The 20195-nt window shown below is 47.4% G+C and overlaps 2 protein-coding genes across 11 annotated transcripts in view; both read left to right on the top strand.

Annotated features, from left to right (window-relative positions):
• Positions 1-11456, top strand: part of CTCF (CCCTC-binding factor) — a 34155-nt gene extending 22699 nt beyond the window's left edge. For all 7 annotated transcript variants that reach the window (XM_071567256.1, XM_071567255.1, XM_071567253.1 and 4 more), the window contains 9 exons: positions 108-278; positions 1099-1232; positions 2552-2672; positions 3417-3566; positions 4935-5095; positions 5511-5693; positions 6092-6227; positions 7785-7952; positions 8865-11456. In XM_071567256.1, coding sequence (XP_071423357.1) covers positions 108-278; positions 1099-1232; positions 2552-2672; positions 3417-3566; positions 4935-5095; positions 5511-5693; positions 6092-6227; positions 7785-7952; positions 8865-9046 — 1406 coding nt within the window. In that variant the 3' untranslated portion in view covers positions 9047-11456. The remainder of the gene's footprint in view (positions 1-107; positions 279-1098; positions 1233-2551; positions 2673-3416; positions 3567-4934; positions 5096-5510; positions 5694-6091; positions 6228-7784; positions 7953-8864) is intronic.
• A 3673-nt stretch (positions 11457-15129) lies between these two features.
• The window catches only part of CARMIL2 (capping protein regulator and myosin 1 linker 2), a 23170-nt gene continuing 18104 nt past the window's right edge, over positions 15130-20195 (top strand). For 2 of the 4 annotated variants that reach the window (XM_071567499.1, XM_071567498.1), the window contains exons 1-8: positions 15130-15285; positions 16486-16577; positions 16701-16751; positions 17021-17080; positions 17197-17214; positions 18310-18431; positions 18762-18859; positions 19477-19547. In XM_071567499.1, coding sequence (XP_071423600.1) covers positions 15246-15285; positions 16486-16577; positions 16701-16751; positions 17021-17080; positions 17197-17214; positions 18310-18431; positions 18762-18859; positions 19477-19547 — 552 coding nt within the window. In that variant the 5' untranslated portion in view covers positions 15130-15245. The remainder of the gene's footprint in view (positions 15286-16485; positions 16578-16700; positions 16752-17020; positions 17081-17196; positions 17215-18309; positions 18432-18761; positions 18860-19476; positions 19548-20195) is intronic. The other 2 variants (XM_071567501.1, XM_071567500.1) reach the window with 1 other exon arrangement.

Here is a 20195-nt window from a genome sequence, read left to right as displayed (position 1 = left end):
TTGGAGTACTTACATCTCCAAGAATCTTTCCTTTTCCCTTCTGATCTCTTAATGTTATGCAGTAGACCACAGTTCTGTCAAAGGCTAAAGATTTCCTTCATGACTAGGTGTAAAGAAGACATTCCAGTGTGAACTGTGCAGTTACACTTGTCCACGTCGTTCCAACTTGGACCGCCACATGAAAAGCCACACTGATGAAAGACCACACAAGTGCCACCTCTGTGGCAGGGCTTTCCGGACAGTCACGTTGCTGAGGAACCACCTCAACACTCACACAGGTACTCCTGGTTTTGCATACATTGTTTTCGTAGGATATGCTCTGTCATTAGAACAAATAGATTTAAGACAGATCCCTCCTGTTTTTCTAATTCCTTTTACGGCACAAGCTAAAAAGGAGGGAGTGATGCAGTTGCTTTCTGCCTGGCCAGTTCAAGTGCAGAGCTTTTGTTCACACATATAAAACTGATCCTGGGCTTGATCTCAACTTACCTGAAGTTACAGAAATGTTCTCTTTGCCTTGGGGGTTAGTACTTGTATTCTGACCTTTGTATTGTCACTGCTGCTTGGAGAAAAGTACAATGAGAATGAGGCTGGAATTAAACATGAGGGAATTAAAAATAACCAAAAAACCTAACCCCAAGAAATAGATATAAACTGGATGAATAAAATTTATGTCTAGGACTGTTAATACATTTGTGTTGCTCCTTACCAAAGTTTCTGGTATGAAACTACAGGTAATTGAACTGTGAATATACTTAAGCTTGTGCCTTTCTGCCGAAAAACTCCCCCATATCCCTCGTTTTCTCTGTGTACTTACATTATGTCTGAATGCGTGGTTTCAAATTTGTAAGTAACCAAGTGATACAAAAATAAGAATATTTCCTCACTGAAAGTGTTAATTCTCTAAGATCTTCAATCTATTAGTTATTTATACAAAACATCTGACTTTTGTGTAATATTTGTTGCTCTAATCTTTCAGAACATGAAAGCAGTGTTGCTAATTCACTCTAAAAACAAAACCAACCAAAACTCTCTCATATTTTCTTTTGTCACTAAATCTGCATGTCATTGTGTTCCTGTTTTGCTGCACACAATCAGGTACTCGTCCTCACAAGTGCCCAGACTGTGACATGGCCTTTGTGACCAGTGGAGAGTTGGTTCGGCATCGCCGCTACAAACATACCCACGAGAAACCATTCAAATGTTCCATGTGTGATTATGCCAGTGTGGAGGTATGTTAGTTACTTGTTATAGTGCTGAGTGCTTCCTTGTGCGCTTCAGAGCTTGTTCACCATCTGTTACAAACTCTGTTCTTAGGCATTTCCTCTTTGGCCATTTGGTTAAAAGGCTCTGAGCAAAAGATGTTATAAATCAGGGCTGCTCTTGGAAGCAAATGGTAGGGTTTCCTCAGTGAATCAGAAAGCAGTTTGAGATCACTTACGCACAGAAATCCTAGGTGATACCCATTTCCTCTTTATAGACAATAGTTGTCATTGTTTCTTAAATTATTTGACCTTTAATGTGATTGCAGGAATTGTAGCATGCTCCATGTTGAAGGAGACAGACATTTCCTGCTGCAGTGGGGTGTCATTTCAGACCAGAATTGCCCTCACATTTTAGAAATGTGCATTCTTCACGTTATCTGTTTATGCCATGAAGGTGTCTGTAGCTAAAACTAATGAGCCTTTGCCTCAATGCTGATTGAAAAGCAGCTGTGCTAGTATTGAATGATTATCTAATTTGCTCAGGCACATTAAGCTCTACTTGAATGTTTCCCCTTCATGCAGTATTGTTACATGTTTTACAGGACAGCTCTTATATTGTGAAATTAGAGCCAGATGATGAACAATATAATTTTTTAAAAATGGAATTTCTGCCATGGAAGAAGGTTACAAGTGGGAGACCTTGAGTGAGAGCTTCAGGCTTTTTTTCCTACACACACTGTGTCTACAGTACTGTAATCCAGGCTCTATGGGTTTGAGTGCTGGATAAATTGTGTTGCACGCATTTTCATAGTAGGAATTAGGAACGAATAACTAAGTTGGTCCTTATGTTAGGTCGTGCTGCTTTTTGTAGGAGGCATAAGTTGATGATTAAGCAGCGTGTTCAGGCTGGAGTAGAGAATGCACTATTATAGGTGTTCTTGCTGATCTTTGTGCTTGGTTTGTGCCTTCTCAATGAAAGCAGAAGAGGAAAGAAATTAAGCTTTCCTGCAACAGTTCCATGTGTCTCTTCAGGATACTTTGACAGTTTAGGATGCCTTCAGATGGTGAGATGGCTGATATTAGTAAGCTGAGCACAGGAGTCTAAATCAGGCTGCAGTGAGGCTGGGAACAAACATCAGGCAAGACTGGGAGTGAGGCTGAGAGGTGAAGTAGAATGGGGCAGGAGTGAGTGGCTGTGTGCAGTGTGAGAATGGCATTGAAGCATGCTTGTTTGGATTTGTGGCAAAATAAAAATAGATCACCTTAAACTCTTCACTGATTGCTTGTACTTTTGGCAATCTGAGCTGCTTATCCATGCTAACGTCAGTCTTGTTCTTGACTTCCAGGTTAGCAAATTGAAACGCCACATTCGCTCTCACACCGGAGAGCGCCCGTTCCAGTGCAGCTTGTGCAGCTATGCCAGCAGGGACACCTACAAACTGAAGAGGCACATGAGGACCCACTCCGGTACTGATGCCAGGTTTCCTTAGTATGAGTGCTGAGGCTGTGTGTAGTATGTGCTAACACTTAAACAGCAAAATAAATAGGGTTTCGTAGTTTTATTTTTAACCTTTATGAAGTCTGTAGATGAAGAGCACTACTAAATTCATAACCTGGTAGAATTACTGCACTGAGAAATGAGCTCAGAGGACTGTGATTTCCAGTTTGACTGTGAGGTGATGAAATACAGGCACGTGTAGTATGAGCTGATGAAACTCCTGTTGTCACTGTTCCACTGTCAGATAAAGATTAGAGCCATTTACAGTTTTATGCTTTAGTGTAATTTTAAAAGCTTCTCATGCGTGTTAGTTCATAAAGATGCTAAATTTTTTCTTCAATGTAAATAGAGATGATTTTAGCACAAAATTCAAGGGGGAAAAATGCTCTTATATGTATATATGAGCATTCAGAATCCCCACCCAAAAAAAATCTGATGCCACTTGCTGTCTTCTGACAGCCTGTGTGTAGCTCTTGCATGCATTTCTGAGAGCCAGAATAGTATAACTTGCTTAAAGATTGAACAGGAGTTTCTTTGTAGAAAGATGCTTATTGGAACTAAAATTTCTAGAGAAAGAGATATTATTGAACTCTTTGTAGAGTTTCTATTGTCCAGATGCCTGTTGCAAGTTTCTGGGAGGTTGTTTGAGGCTTCTTGATAAGATTTCGTTTTAACAAAAGTACTTGTGCTATTTTTCCCTCTTGCTCCTGAAGGAGAGAAGCCATATGAATGTTACATCTGCCATGCTCGCTTCACTCAGAGCGGTACCATGAAGATGCACATTTTGCAGAAGCACACGGAGAATGTGGCCAAATTCCACTGTCCTCACTGTGATACTGTTATAGCAAGAAAGAGTGACTTGGGTATGTATGTCTCAAACATGGCCATTTGCCAAAGATGGTACAAAACTCCTGCCAGCATTAGAGTTCACATAACCCAACTGCTGTCTCTCTTAAGCATTGCATCTGGTAACTGCACAACATGAAGCACAGCTTCCCATGTGGGGCTGGTGATACACACTTTTAGCTTACCATAGCTGCTACAAATTAGAAAAATTTTCTGTTTCTTCTCATAATTTGAAAAAGTAATTTATTTTTTTCCAAGTGTACAAGGCAAGCTGCTGTTTTCAGGCTCATAGATGCAAGGCATTTATTGAACTTGGATGAGATTCCAACAACATAAGGATTGGGGTCTGAAAAGCCTGAAGATTGCTTGGCTTGACCTTCTGCACATTAAGTTTCATGCAGAGATATTTTCATCAAGTTAAAAGGTTTGAATTAGACCAAATGTTTTAATTTTCAGGATGTGGAGCTGTGTGCCACAGACAAGAGCATGTGCTTACAGAAGCCCCAAGTCCTTCCAGTAGGACAATCTTTATGTAGTCAGCAGTACCCACTGTGATTCCAGCAGGCAAGCTCTTGTGTTCTAGAAGAAGGTGACAAACAATATCATGCCCAGAGTAGCTGAGAAGAAGGAAAGAGCCACGATTTGGCAGAACTTTCTGTCTATAAACACAATTACCACCCAGGGAATGGGAAGTCAGGCTGCCTTCCAGTAAAGAAAAGTGTAAAGTGCTACAGTGAGAGGCAGTTCAAGAGGATGGCAGTCAGATGATGCAAGGAGCAAACAAGCTTGATTTACAACAGAGGAAAACTGATATTAGCTATGAAGAATTTTTCTTCTAGTAATGCTTTAATCTACCATAAGCTACCTTGTGCAGCTGTGGTATGCTCTTAGTTGGAGGATTTTAAAGAAGTGACTGAAACCTCTGGCAGGGATTATCTGCTGGTATCCCTGTTGCCTTCTAGCCCTGTCACACTGACTTCTAATCCTGCAGAAAATCCTGTTTCCCCCAGTGAATTACCTGGCTTCTGTTTATATCCAGGCAATATGGGTTAGTCTTAAACATAACAGTCCACAAGACACTTGAGTTTGCCAATCATACATGATCAAATGCAAGTGTCCTGAATCAGCACAGATTGCAATTAATAACCAACTCTGGAATCCTGTGGAAAAACTCAACAGATGTTGTTTTTCTTCAAGCTGTTTTTGTCTAGAAATTGTTCTAGTAGGTTTTAACTACAAAGTTTTAAGGTTAGGGTTGAATCCTAAATTAACTATTTCACTATTTTGGCTGAGCTCAGGTGTGAAGATCACTGAAGGGCTGTAGATCTGTCTTTTCATGCTTGGGAAGCCGTGGTGGTGAAAGCCTGCAATCCTCTTGCTCCTAGGTGTCCATTTGCGGAAGCAGCATTCCTACATCGAGCAGGGCAAGAAGTGTCGCTACTGTGACGCTGTGTTCCACGAGCGCTACGCCCTCATCCAGCATCAGAAGTCTCACAAGAATGAGAAGCGCTTCAAGTGTGACCAGTGTGACTATGCCTGCAGACAGGTAATCTGGTGGGACTGGCACCCCCTGCAAGCGTGAGGACGGGAGCTAAAAATACAAGGTGGAAATCTTGGCTGTTAAATTTGATGAGCTGTTAAGATCAAATTAGTTGTCTAAATCTTTTGAAGGGTGTGAAGGAAAGTATGAGTGGCCTTTTCTTTGTGTGATGCTGCCCCATAGAAAAGAATATCCTTTTCACAACCTTTGATGTACCTGTTGGCCAAGGGATAAGAGTCCACGTAGGATGGAAGTAGCTAGGAATGAATATGCCATCAGTCAGGATGTTATCACATGCCTGTGGAAGCATCCTTTTCTTGATATTAAGCATAACATTTTGGCTTCCTTTTAGCTGAAAATTCACTCTTTCGTATTTGTTTTGAGTTCTCAAGTTTTTTCCTGTCTTGCCTGTCTGTGCCAGGAGCGACACATGGTCATGCATAAACGGACCCATACTGGAGAAAAGCCTTATGCCTGTAGTCATTGTGATAAAACCTTCCGCCAGAAGCAGCTCCTTGACATGCACTTCAAGCGATACCACGATCCCAACTTTGTCCCTGCTGCCTTTGTCTGTTCCAAGTGTGGCAAAACATTCACTCGCAGGGTAAGGGAATTAGACTGCTTTGAACTGGATGGGTTGGAGTGGAGTGAGGCTTTTACTCAAGGGAAGGGGGGGCATTCACCCACCAGAAAGGTTGTGTGAGGAACCCATACAATACCAGTCTTTTAAGTAGAGCCCTCCTCTCTGAGAGGAAGAGTGTGGAGAGACCTGATGAAATTCAAAATTGGTAGCACCACATATTAGCACTGACATCATGAACAATGTGGAAATGCACCTTTATTCATAAAGTTAATAACATACCCATTTCCCCTACACAATCTTTCTTGAAAAAAATATATAAGTTATCAGAAACATATTTGAAAATACAGATCCAGAATGTCTGATCTTGAATTCAGTGCATGTTTTAATTTTTGTTGTGTTTTTCATCTTCCACTGAGTAGAACACAATGGCCAGACATGCTGATAACTGCTCTGGCCTAGATGGTGGTGAAGGAGAGAATGGAGGAGAGACAAAGAAGGGCAAACGTGGCCGAAAGAGGAAGATGAGGTCTAAGAAAGAAGATTCCTCTGATAGTGGTAAGAACAGCTCAGTACCTTCTGAGAATTGCAGGCCTGTGATTCACTGCATGTGTTAGCTGTTGGTTTGCCAGTTCTGCAGGTTTGTTCTGGCACTTGAAAGAGTCTTGTCTAGTTGGCAAACAAAAAATGATAGTACATGGCCAAGTACAGAGGAATGTACTGCCTGTGAGGGATAATACAGATCCTGCTGTCCCAGGGCTCTTCCAAGAGAGTAGTTTAAAAAACAGTCTGACACAGGTTGTGTCAGCTGTGCTGTTCCTGTCATGGCCTGTGTGGGAAACTGTGGTAGTTTTTTCAGAGTCCCAAAAGAAACTATGTGGTTCTGTGGTGCACTGCTCTGAAATGATACTTGATCCTTCTTCGCTAGTGTTGGATGGCATGTGAAATGTCCAGACAACTGCACCACTGAATAGCTTGGCAACTTCTGTGGGTCAAGGCTGGCAGCATCCAAGAGAATGGTGGACATATGGTGTTTGTGAAGAAAAAACTCACAGTCCTCTCTCCTGGTAGAGGGAAAACTTTGTCATGTGTTCAACAGGAAGAGTTAAGAAAAATCTCAAGATGAACCAGTTCGGAGATGATTCTGCAAACAGGCTGTTGCTGATTAGTCTCTTATCTAGAGTGCTTTAATTAACCAAGGGGTGAGGTTGGGAGAACAGGGATATTTCTGGCTAGAGAATATGTATCTGAAATTCCTACATAGCAAACAGGTTTTAGGATGAATATGATCAAATGGTTTGCAGACTTTGTCTGAAAAAAACTTCAGAAACAGGTGCTTAAAATCATGTTTATGTGGATAATTGAAAAAAGTGTTACTACAATTGGTTGAGTTAAGTATTGTGCATTTAAAATATGAAAAGCTATTTATGTGCAACATGCCTCTTTTATACTCTCACCCCTCTATTTTCCCCACACTTGCTCTTCTCCAAATCACCTCAGCCACTCCCCTAAACATCCCATAAATAGTCCTGTGTGATACAGAACTGCCTTTCCCCTGCATCCCACTGTCTTACCTCCAGCCAGGAATTCCCCAACACCCCACAGTCTCAAAGGTGATCTGGAGAGCTGATCCCTCTGACTCATCTGGGTGGATTTCACACCTGGGCACTGGGGCTGGTGACTCTCCTGGGAGTGACTTGGACAAGATGTTTGTTCCTCAGAAGTTGTGGATTTGGTTCCCACCTTCCGTTGTCCCACCCCTGTGCTCCTCTGGGTTGTGCAAGTGGGACCTGGAGCAGAAGGCCAGCTGTGTGTTATTTGGTCCATCTTCTGCTGTTGTCTCTGAGCTCCTTTGTGGATGTGCAGAGTAGTTTTTGTCACATAATCTAACATAATTAAGTTTCCTTTGGCTTTCTGAAGGACAGCTTGTTCCTTCTGTGGGAAGGGTAACAGATTAACAGTCTCTGCCACCAGCCTCTCAACAAAGGCCTTGTTTCCCTTCTTTCTCATTGGAGTTGACGCCTTTTGGATGAGGGATTTGATAGTGCTTTGCTGTAGACTGATGCGTTTCATTCTTGTTTGAACTGAAGACTTACCTGAGATTGTGTCTTACAGAGGAAAATGCTGAACCAGATTTGGATGATAATGAAGATGAGGAGGAGACAGCAGTAGAAATTGAGGCTGAACCAGAAGTTGAGCAAGAGGCTCCTGCGCCACCTCCCAGTAAGAAAAGAAGAGGAAGACCACCAGGCAAAAGTGCCACCCAACCAAAACAATCCCAGCGTAAGTCACTAATTGAAGCTTACCTTACACTGCTTTCTTGAGAGCCTTTTTCCTTGGATTTGGCAATTTCTCATAGGAGGTCTGATCCCTTCAATTGAGCTTATTTAAAAAGTAGGTAACTATACTTGTCTCTGCATTGCCAAAAACTTTTAACATTTGTTGCAACATTTCTTCAGTATTATTTCATTTCATAGATTTGCAAACTGTTTATTTTTTGGAACCAGTTACAGTGTCTCTGCTGATATAGTTCTGGTACAGCAGCTGTCAGTAGGGGTGCTTTGGTATTCCCACCTTTGCAGGCTTTTGCAGGTATTGCCACACACAAACTTGCTTCAGGCTTTTAGTTGTGAGCATATGACCAGTGCAGGTGTTTCAATTCTACAGAGTTTTCTGTGTAATAATAGACACTGTAACTGTGCAGTGTCTAAGTAAATAAATCAAAGGAACAAAGCAGGGAGGGTAAATTTCCTTTACGGAGGTGGTGGCTTCCTCAGTGACTTGGCTATTTGCTCAGTGCTATGAGTGTGCCCTGTGTCCTTTCTGGAATTAGTCTGTGAAAGCATTTTGTGCTGAATTTGTCACTACCATCACTAAATTCCCCTGAATTTGAAGTTTTGCTATTGGCCCATACATTGATACAGAGGTTTTTTGTAGATTACTCTGCAAAATCCATTGTTTTAATAATGCACACTGGAACTGTTGTGCTAGGAGCACATCTTCATACAGGGGCAAGGAAGTAGATGCTTGGGTGAGTTCTGTGGATTGAATTGCTCCCCACTAATGTGGGAACGTGTCTTCCCTTTCTGTGGAAGTGTCCTAAGTCTACCAAAAAGCTGTTTGAGGCATGCAGGCCACTTCTGGAACCAGTAAAATAATCTGTTTCCCCCCCTCCTCCTTGTTCTGCCCTCATAGCTGCAGCAATCATTCAGGTTGAAGACCAGAACACTGGTGAAATTGAAAATATTATAGTTGAAGTGAAGAAAGAACCTGATGCAGAAACAGCAGAGGAAGAGGAGGAAGCTCAGCCTGCTGTAGTGGAAGCTCCCAATGGAGACCTCACCCCTGAGATGATTCTCAGCATGATGGACCGGTGATGGAGGAAGACCACGCTGGCTGACTGAACTGGCCTGGGCTGTGTTTAAGCGGCTCAAATCTATTTTTCCTTTTATCTTTTTTCTTGGCTTTGGGAAATGCATCATTTTAGACCATTTTACCAAACATACTGGGAAATAAAACAATGTTAGAATGTGATTTAACTAGAACTTGCTGTTTTATGTTAGCATTACAGGATCATGGAACATTTGGAAATATTTGGAGTCCTTGAGGGTTTCCTGTGAGATGCTTGATTTAGTTTTGCTCTGAATTGCATTGTAAAGCCGGTCCAAGAACCATGTTTACATGCATCAAGTTTTAATATACAAAAGAGGAAGCCTTGGCTAGAGTATATGGAAAACCACTCTGGACTTGCCCTTCCAGTTCCCAGAGTCCTTGAGCCTCTTCTCTCAGTAGTGTTTTTAACTGTAAATGCAGACTTGGGAGGGTTCTAGACTTTTGAAATGTTTTTGGTTTTTGTTTTTTTTTTTTTTTTTTTTGCTCTTTCCCACTGAGTAGCTCTGGTTCTCCAAGTCGGCTGCACACGGTAGTTTTGGCATGCTCCAACTGGTTTCTGTCCTTAATATGCTTTGCTTTCTGCAAAGCATTTCTGTAATGGTCAAGCTTGTAAATAACTTTTTTTTTTACATTTTAATCTTTTTCCATTAATTAAGAGGTATGCAAAAATGCTGTTTAAATAAACCCCGGTATTTTAATTCCTTTCAAACTAAGTGACAAGAGAATTCATAGAGTGTAAATGTTGGAAAAGCTGTTGATTAACGTAGAGAAGAGATGTATCCAGACTATTGCTTGCAGAGCAAGAGAAACCCACACATGAAATCTGGTTTTGAAGCACAAAAACCTGGTATTTTGTAGAATCATGAACTGGCTTGGGTTGTTTGGGACGTTAAAGTCCATCTAGTTCTACCCTCCCTGCCCTGGACGGGGACACCTTCCATTGGACCAGGTTTCTCCAAGCCCTGTCCAGCCTGGCCTTGAATGCTTCCAGGGATGGGGCATCCACAGCTTCTCTGGGCAACCTGTGGCAGTGCCTCACCTCCTCATTGGGAGGAATTTCTTCCTAATACCCAGTCTAACCTTGCCCTCTGTCAGTTTGAAGCCATCCCTCCATGCCCTTGTCCCTCTCCAGCTCTTGTAGGGCTCCCTGCAGGTTCTGGAAGGCCATAATTAGGTCAGTCCAAAGCCACCTCTTTTCCAAGTTGAGCAACCCGAGCTATCTCAGCCTTTCCTAATGGGAAATGTGCTCCAGCTCTCTAATAATGTTTGTGGCCTCCCCTGGACTCGTTCCACAACAGGTCCATGTCCTTCCTATGCTGGGATCACAGCGCTGCACACGGTGCTGCAGGTGGGGTCTCAGGAGAGCAGAGGGACAGAGTCTCCTCCCTTTGCCTGTTGCCCATTCTGCCTTTGATCAGGATACGGTTGGCTTTTTGGGCTGCTGCATGCAGGTGGCTGGCTCATGTCCAGCCTCTCATCCAGCAGCACCCCTGAGTCCTTCCCAGCAGGGATGCTCTTGATCTGTTCATCCCCCAGCCTGGTTTGATACTGGGGGTTACCCTGACCCAGGTGCAGCACGTTGCACTTGTTCTTGTTAAGCCTCATGAGATTCCCACTTCTTGGGCTTGTCCAGGTCCCTCCGGGTGGCATCCCATCCTTCAGGAGTGTCAACTGCACCACTTGGCTTGGTGTCATCTACAAACTTGCTGGGGGTGCACTCGATCCCTTGATCCTATGTAATTAATGAAGATATTAAATAACACTGGTCCCAGTATGGACCCCTGAGGGACACCACTTGTCACTGATGTCCATCAGGACTCTGAGCCGTTGACCACTGCCCTCTGGATGTGACCATCCAACCAATCCGAAACATTTATAATTAACCTTTTTGAGTTATAATTTCACGACTACATTTTCTTTGCTCTATCTTGTAGTTGTATTTTGTGTTTATGAATTCTATGTTAAGACAAAAGTGGTGATTTATAAGTGGGTCACTGCAGCCCTCAAAACCTGGGCCAGGAAATTTTATTAATAGGTCAGTAATTCTACAATTTTTGAATCTCTGATAAAGACAAAAAAAGGAATAATGTGAAATACAAATGATGCCTGTATATGAAAATGTCACATGTTAAAATATGTAAGCTTTTTATAGAGCCTCAGTCTTGCTGATTTCAAACAAATTTTTCTTCTATGTATTGCTTTTAAGAGAGCTATCAGTTTAGCTATCAGACTCTAGGTTGATGCATTTTTGTACTTAGCTGTACTGTGTGATATTTTTCATTATTTTAGGAAGCCAACATGGGGAAAAAAATACTGTTATAAAATATGTAATGGGGTTTGAAAGCTGGGAAGGAGAATATACTGCTGTACAGCTAATAAATAATAATGGATTAACACGTGTGCTCCCTGGCTGCTTTCTTTGTGCGCATCAGCGGTGTGACCTGGCAGCCATCTCCAGATGGAAAAGCCGCTCTTCCCAGAAGGATGCTGCAAGGCTGTCAGCAGGGACCGGCTCCTCTCTTGCTGCAGGTGCTCCCTCTGCCCCGTGCTGAACACAAGGTACCTGTCCATGCCCTGAAATCGGGGTGTGATTCCCTGTGTGTAGTGGAGAGAGGATGCATAGTGTGAACATTGTTGTTTACAACTGAGCTTGGAGCAATGCGGGAGTAGTTGTTGCTTCTCTGATTTGATTGTGAATTTAAAAGGTTGTAGCTGGTGGTTTAGTTAACAGCAATATCATTTCTATTTTGTTCCAGAACGTAAGACTGGCACTTTGGTGAAGTTGGTGGTGTATTTTCTCGGTTACCTGTGCCAGCTCTAGGCAGTCAGAGAGCTGCATACTGAAGGTTCAGGATAGCACCTGGTACTGTTGGTGCAGGAGCTACTGCAAATTACTCTACTTAGGAATGAGCACAAGAGTTGCTAGATTTGATTTGCACTAGATGCTTGGTGACTAGTTATCTCTGGTCCTGAAAGGTGGTTCAGTTTGCAAGAAAAGCTGCCTGGAGGTGGAACTTTGGAGTCCTGAGCAGTGTGGAGGCTCATTGCAGCAGGTGGGAGAGGTAAAATGTAAGGGCTGCTTCTGTGAGGAGGAGCCAGGTCTGGCTGCAGAAAAGGGGAAATCCTCAAGTGCTTTCCCAGTTGGGCAAGGAGCTTCTTGTACTCAGAAGCCCAAAGATGTTTCAGACTGAGGCAGTGCTCTGAAGTGATTTTGCATAAGCCTAGAGCTAGGGAGGCTTTGTGGTGAGCTGGAAAACCAAAGGTGTCCTCAGGATCTGTAAGGAGAACCACTATCATCTCTTAATCTCTGTGGCTCAAGCCACTGCTGATAAGCAGAGTGTGAAGGAGTTGTAGTGGCTTTGTTTTAGCTGGTGACTTCTGGTGGCCCAAGGAGGTGCCACCTGTGCTCTAGCAGAGACCTCCCCTGGCCTGTATGAGTGCTCCATGTGCAGCTGTTGTACCCAGGGTGGTGTGACCCCAATGCAGGTGCTGCAGTTCTCCTGGGGTTCAGAGGAGATGGCTATGTGTGAACAGCTTGATGGTGGGCTGAAAGGAAGAGAGCCAAGAGGTGTATTTGTCCAAAGATTACAAGTGGTTGTTCCCAAGTACTTTTGATCTGCTGGTAGTGTCATGAATTCCCTGGCAGCTCCCACCCTGCCTGGCACAGCCCACAGCCACAGCAGGCCTGGGGAGGTGAGACAAGGGGCTTCTGTTGTGCTTATCTGAGGAAATACCATCTGAAGAACTATTTCTAAGCAACTTCTTTTTATTGTAGACTGCATTTTGAACTTTCTCCTGAGAGACCTCAGCAAGGGTTTAGTGGGGATGGGAGCTGTCACCCTGTGGTCATCCACCTTTCTTCCCCAGCCTGGTGTGTTACCTTGTGATCTGCTCAGTTGACCTGGTTTCTCTGTGCTTGCTCAGTCAATAGTCTGTTACGCAGACTGGGTTTTATTTGATTTGAGCTGTGTCTCCTGCCTTGGGCAGGGATCTCTGCTTGTGTGCCTCTTGCAGGCTTCTGGAGCTGCTCTGGGGAGATGTAGAGCAACATTCCAGCCTGCTCCTGAGAACACACGTCCAGGGCAGCACCCAAAGCCTGAATATGGACAGAATATTTCTGGCTCAACCCCAGAGTTCTTATCAGTGCTGGAAAAGCTGTGTCCTGGGCTGTGAGTGAAAAGCCAGAGCTGGTATAGATCCAAGAAATGTCACTGCCTCTGCCAGTTGCTTGGCCTGGCTGTCATCCCTGGTGCCTGGGCTGCTGTCCCAGGAGCACACTGGAGAATGGCATCAGGATGGAGAGGAGCTGAGACCAGCTCTGTGCGATTGCTGCTGTCTGCCAAAGGCTTGTTTGGCTTCCAGAGGTTGAGAGCTTCCCCAGGTTAGAGTCACCAACTCCTCTTGTGTTACAAAGCAGAGTCCACTACTGGACACAGAGGAGGTGGGTTGCTCTGGACATCCTGGTATGCCTGGGCTTGCACGGAGGCAGGGAATTCTTGTGCACAGGGATATCTTCATCTGCCCCACTCCTGAGGTAGATATCCTGCTGCACTGATGCTCAGAATGTCCCAGCATATGGGACCCAGTATTCTGGAGTATGTTTGGAATGCAGCTTGCTCAGAGGTCCTTTATGTTTCAACAGGAGCCATTCTGATGGGTTTAATGCGGCAGCTCCTCTCTCCATGTCCTGAATTGAGTGTCCTTACATGACAAAAAACTGGGGCATGGTTCAGCATCTTGGCCTCCTCTCATCCGGGAAAAATCATGGATCCAGACTGTTCCTGGTGGCCGCTGTCTGCATTGAGTGGTGAACACCCTGTGCCTTTCCTCTTCCTGGTGTTCATCCACCTGCTGACGTAGCTCAGGAGGCTTGAGGAGGTGCCTCAGCAGTGGTTGGTCCTTGCCCTGAGCCGTGTTCTCTCCAGTCATCTCCTTGAAAAGAGCTGCTTTGTGTTGTGGTTGGGCTCTGTGAAGACGCTGTCCCTGCAGGGAGATGACTTCCTGCCTTTGCCTTCACTCAGAAAAGCTGGTTTCAGAAGTGCTGTGGCCTCAGGTGCATGTGGCAGGAGGGCAACATCACCCAGCCCTTTCAGGGATCACCTTCTCCAGAGTTATTCTGTCTCTAGGAAAACTCTGAGTCCCTGGCTGCCAGATTGCAGCCTGGAGCTTGGACATTTGTCTAAAAGAGGCAATTTGGAGGCAGAAGGCAACTGGCATCCTCTATCCCAGTGGGTGCTGGTCACAGGGCTGCTGGCTGAGAGCAGCTCTGCCTGTTCCACTCAGAACCAAGTCCTAGTCTCTGGTGGGGCCAAGCTGAACAAACAGCAGGAAATGCTGAGTCCAGAGAAGTCCTGCAGCACTGCACAGGGCACAGGACAGCTTTCTGCTCTGTCCTTGAGTGCTTTGGGGTTTTTGCCTGATCCAGAGCCTTCCTGGGAGGTTGGAGTGGTTGATGCACTCAGCCTTGTTGCTCCAAGGCGGCCCTGGCTTCTGCTTCTTGTCTTTGCTCTAGAACAGCAATTTACTCACTTTAGTAGGATGCCTGGGGCATTTCTGCTGTAGAAAAGCCCTGCCTCCAGCGTTCTGCCATAGGCACCAGCACCCATCCTCTGGAAAGCACCTGCAGTGGGCACCAGCATCCTTCTCCATTACCTCCCCTTGCACATTCCCAGTGCAAGGTGATGGGGCTGGGCTGACCTCCCAGTACTCTGAAGGGTAGACCTGCCCTTTCCCCACTCACCAGCCATCTTCAGACAGAAATGTGTCTCCATGAAGCGCTTCAGGGGGCTGCGGGACGGGCGGAGGCCATGGATCCTCAGCCCTGAAAGGCTGGAGCTGTGAAGAGATGCTACTCCTTCGGGCTGGGCGGCTCTGGCAGGGTGTCCTGCTCACCCAGGGGATGCCGTATAGGAGTAAAAGGACACTGAGTAGTGACGCCCTCTCCTCCCGGCGGGGCCAGTGGGCCGTGGGCACCGTCGCTTTCATTTCGCTTCTCTTGTTCAGGCGGTAAATCTCGCCTGACGGGGCAGGAAGAGGCACCGGGAGGGGGAGGAGGCACCGAGGCTGCGGCGCTGCCGGTTGGTAACCTCAGCGCTTCCTCCCAGCGGGGTGCTTTTCCCGCGGCGCCCAAGGATGCTGCCCTGACACCCGCATCCCCAGGCAGGTGACCCCGTGGTCCCAACCATGGCTGCATCCCCTGGAGGCATCCCTGCTGAGCTGCAAGGTAAGCATCGCCCGCCACTGCGCTGCCGGGGCATCGGTGCCACATGGAAAGCGCCGGTACGGGGCCTGCTCAACCCCAATTTGCTGTGCTGGGGTTGGCAGAGCCACTTTCAGGTTCCTCAGCAGCAGCAGCTGAGCTTCATGGGGGTTCAAGCAGTGTCCGGGAGCTGCTCTTGACCCCAAAACTCATATGCTTGAGGATGGACCTTGGACCAAGAGCATCCCCAGACAACCTGACTCCTCAAGGATGAGGTTCACAGTTCAAGTTGCCTGGTTTGTGGGTACAGCTTGGTGCTGCTCACTTCTATGGGCTTGGGGGCCCCTGGCCAGCTGAGGGTCCCTGGCAGCTCCCCAGGGAGGCACAGCCTACAGCCCAGCATGGCAGTTGTGCAAAGTACCACTGCTGCCAGACTTCTCCCATTTGACTGAAAAGCAAAAGACCATAGAGGTCTTGGGGTCCTTTGGGCTCAGCAGCCCCATCAGGGCTTGCAGTAGGATGGGAAGGAGCCGAGTCACCAGGTCCTCACACCCTCAGGTCCTGGCTCTAGCAGGGGGAGTACCTGGGGACACACAGCTCAAGCCACTGGACCACAGGGCTCGGTGTTGCTGTGAAAGCCTGGTTTGCTTTGCATGGCAATGGACAACTGTGGTTCTCGTTTCATTTCTCCCAGCAGGAGGTGGGAATCGGGAGAGGTGGGGAAGTGATTCTCAAGGCAACAGCAATGCCTGCACTGGTCCAGTAACTGTGGAAGCGTCTGGTCTCCAAACATGGGGAGGTTGTCACATGTGACCACCCTGGCTGCTCCATGGGGAGGAAGGACTTGGGTGCCCATTTGCTCCCCAGTGGTAAATTTGGGGAAAAAAGGAGAGAAATCAGGACCCTCTCGTCACTCCCTGCCAACTCCCAGTGAATGAGGCAGCAGAGGCCGCATGAACCAATAACCCCAAAGCCCTGGGCTCAGTCAAGGCTGTGGCAGGTGATGGGGAAGTGGGGCATCATTTGAGTAGCAAATGAGACCCACAGCTGGTGAAGTGTGTGGCTTAGATAAGAGCAACCAGAGTGTGACTGTCAGGTGTGGATGGAGAGGAGCATATTCAGGCAGAGTTGTGGGGGACGGTGTTCCCAAGGGCAGCAGGGCATTTGGAAGAGAACCAAGGTGACTTCAACCACCTCACTTCTTGTGGACGTTGGTCTTTTCAGAGGGCATCACTGTCTTCCTGGGGACAAAGAAGGTCCTCCTGGTGCTGAGTGTCCAGCTGCAGGTGAAATCCAAGTATGACGACTTCATCTTGGTATGTGCAGAGTCTGGCCTGGTTCTTGCTTTCCCCAGCCAGCTGTTTCATGGCTGCAGTGAGGGACAGAGGTGGCTCCCATGTCACCACTGTTCTTTGTCATGCCAATGTCCCCCTGCCTAGGTGCTGACCCCCTGGCGAGCCTATGTGCTGCCGGTGATGCTGCCAGTGAGGGTGAGTGTGGGTACCTTGCATCGTGGCACAGCCCTGTGGTTCTTAGGGGTGCTTGGGGCACTGAGGGGAGTGATCTGTGGGTCACCTGCCCACTGGGTCTGGGAAGCCTTCAGGAGCTGGAGGAGGAGGAGGGGGTCTGATTCAGAGACTGGTGAAGGCTGCAGGCATAGCCAGGCACTATTTGAGGCATGGGAAGAGTGGGAGCTGGGTGGCACCCTTGGATCCCCCTTCATCAGCACTGGGGCTGATCCTGCTCCTCTCATACACAGGTTCACAGCAGTTTCAGCTTCCTGGAAGTGAGGGAGATGACAGTCCAAGAGCCCAGTGTGGTGAGTGGCAAAACCAGGCACCCTCCCACCTTGTGCCCACGTTCCTCGTGGCAAACTCTGGTCTGGAGCCTGCTGCAGCGTTTGACAGTGTTCTGGGTCCTTGTTGCACACTGAAGGTCACCAGTGACCGTAGGGTATTTATCTCTTTTTCACCTAAAAAAAGTCCTCTTATGGCCTCATCAGGGGTGTCACCCTTGGAGCTGGAGATGCAGGGAGGCACCCAGGAGTGCTGGGTAGGTGCCTGCACCCCTTCTCCTCCAGCAGCCATGGACAGTACCTGGCCATAGCACCTCCTGCTCAGCAGGGACAAGGTGACAAGCGGCTGCTAGCTTACCAAGGTGAAGACAAATTTAGCAGGAGGGTGTTTTAAACCCAGTTAATCCTCTTAGAGAGAGGCAGGCACATAGGGCAGATGCAGCAGTGGGAACCGTGGAAGAGAGGAACAGGATGCCCTGGCTTGGTTATAGTGGCCAAAACAGAGCTGTGGTCCTTGTTAACCTCCTGTCTGGCTTTTGCTTGTTAAAGCATCACCAGTGACGTTGGTCTCAGCTTCTAAACAGGGTTTCTGCTGCTCAAGAGGCTGCATGGCTGAGCCCCAGGAGAGAACTAAAGGAGCTGGGCAGAGACCCAGGGGTGCTGGGGGTTGAAACCTCAGGTTGGAGGCGGGTGAGGCATCTGACTGGGATATGGAAAGCCCAGGGGTTGTTAATGTGCAGGCAGACCTGTACTCTCCTGCCTTTGCAGCCCCAGGCACCGGTGGAAGCGCTGTCCTCGCCTGATGCCAGTGGATAATTGTCATCTTGCTCCCACGCCTCAATCAGCGTGTAATTAAATCAGGGAGCATGTTGCCATGGGATTTTTTTTTCCTGGTAGGAACCAAAAGCTAAAAAAGCCTCAAAACCCGATTAGATAAATTCAGGGAGGAAACCTCCATTCTCTAGCTGCAGCTGCTGTAGGCAGAGGCAAGGCTATTCTCACACCACTACCTTGAGCTGCCTTTGCATCAGTTTAGCTTGAATTTTGGAGATTTTTATGCCTTATTCTTGCATATTACAGTCTCTTGATTGTATTTTATCCTGAGTTCCTGGTGCTCAGTGTTTTTCCTGCGTTCAGTGTTCTGGTTGGGTTGGCAGCGAGGAGCTGATGGCTGTCACCATCATGTCTGGGGGCTTGGGGACGCTCTGTGCTGCCAGCTTGCTCAGGCATCTCTCATCCTTTGGACCCTGCAGGTTGTCATAGAAACAGATGCAGCATCTTATGCCTTCCGGTTCACATCCTTGGATGATTTGGAGCAAGTTGTTATCCATGTCACCATGTCACTTAAGAAGGTCTTTCCAGATTCATCCCTTGGGTAAGGGTCTTCTGCTCTGCAAGCATGGCTGTGCAGGTACCAGAGCAAGCTCTTTGCTCAGAAAAGTCTCAGAGAATCCTGGTATGGTTTGCACTGGAAGATCATCTAGTTCCAACCCCACTGCCATGGGCAGGGATGCCTTCAACTAGAAGATCCCAAATGTAGAATGGGTGTATAATACTGTCTTTCAGCAGGAGGATGGAGGCCAGACTCTGCTTCCTGACTGAATATTTCTGGCCACCCTACATATGAGGGTTGTAGCTAAGCATAAAGTGCTGGAGATGCTCTTTTCCTGGCCAACCACCACACATCCCTCTGATCCTTCCTCAGGACGCTGCTCAAGAACTGCCCCCCTAACCTGTATGAGAGGATCCAGCAGATTGTGGATTCACTGGAGGAAATGCTGCAGAGCAGCCCCAGGCCCTGTGGTAAGTCCTGCCATAACCTCCTCCTTCCCAGACAGGGCCAGGAGGGTTGGAGCACCCTGGGGACCATTCCAGCCCTGCATTCATCAACACCAACTCTGCTGACAGCCCCCACCTCTGCCAGCAGGGCACCCAGGGTGGCTTCAGTGAGACAGAGCGCCCTGCTAATGGGGTCTGCTCTCCACCAGCCCACTCTATCCCCTGGGGCAGGCGTGGGTTTGATGGAATGCTGTTCCCTGGGAAAGAGCAGGACATTTGTGAGGCAAGGATGCTCAGTATCCACCTATGAGGACCTGCAGCTGTGGATGCTTCCACTCACTTCATACAGCATCACTGCAGAGCTTTTCCTGTAGCCTGGTTCGAAGCAGGATACTTCTATTATCACCATAGCAATGTGCCTTGCCTGGTATCCACATGGATCAAGCAAAGCGATCCACAGCCCCCTGAGCTGGGTGATCTTTTTTAGGCTGATTGTAAATCTCTGGCCCCTTTGAGGAGGGAAGGGTGAGCCTTCACCCTCCTGAGTCCCTGCCATCCTCCTCCTGTTTCCTGCCCTCCCCAAAGGTCTCCTCCATGTTCCCATGGGAAGGTCTGCCTCCAAGACTGCCTTCTTTTTGCAGGGGGGTTTTCAGAGACCTACGCTGCTTTGTGTGATTACAACGGCTTTGCCTTCCGTGAGGAGATCCAGTGGGTAAGCTGGTCCATCCCGTGGATGGAGGCAATGGCAGTGTCGCTTGGTGGGCAGGGAAGCAGGATGTTTGTGGGTGCCTCTGCTCCAGACAGCAGCTTCATGAGGCTGCTGGGGCTGGGACACCCCAGAGCTGAGAACTGTATCTTTGCCTGGCTTGAGTGCGGGGCTCAGACATTCCAGGGACCAGAGACATCCCAGGGGTATCCGAGATGGGAACTGCAGCTTTGCCCAGCTTGAGTGCCTCCTGCTACTTGGGGGGCTGGAATCAAAGAGCAAGTGGGGGTCAGATGCCTCAGACCAGGTTGTTTCCCAGACTGTGAACTAAAAAGAGCCCCTGAAAATCTGGGACCCTGCTGAATATCTGTAGTAGAGGAGAACCCTGCTGGGACCCAGCCATAGCATGACCCTCTTCCCCTGGGACACTGATCCCTGTACACCTTTCCCCACACTGTCACTCCCACCAGCCTAGAGTGCATTGCATTCTTCTGGATAATCCCTGCAGAAGTGGTCCAAGACCCACCAATCTGTCCCACCAAACTCAGACATGTTCCCTGCCACCCTGAGCACCAGGGTAGGTTTTAGGCTTGGGATTTAGGCAAGGGGCTGCCCAGAAGAGGGTCACCAAGGGCTCAGCTCCCTTCAGCAGCG

Source organism: Pithys albifrons, chromosome 12 (genome assembly GCF_047495875.1).
Source record: "Pithys albifrons albifrons isolate INPA30051 chromosome 12, PitAlb_v1, whole genome shotgun sequence".
Classification (NCBI taxonomy): domain Eukaryota; kingdom Metazoa; phylum Chordata; class Aves; order Passeriformes; family Thamnophilidae; genus Pithys; species Pithys albifrons.
This window is presented reverse-complemented; position numbering and strand designations above follow the sequence as displayed.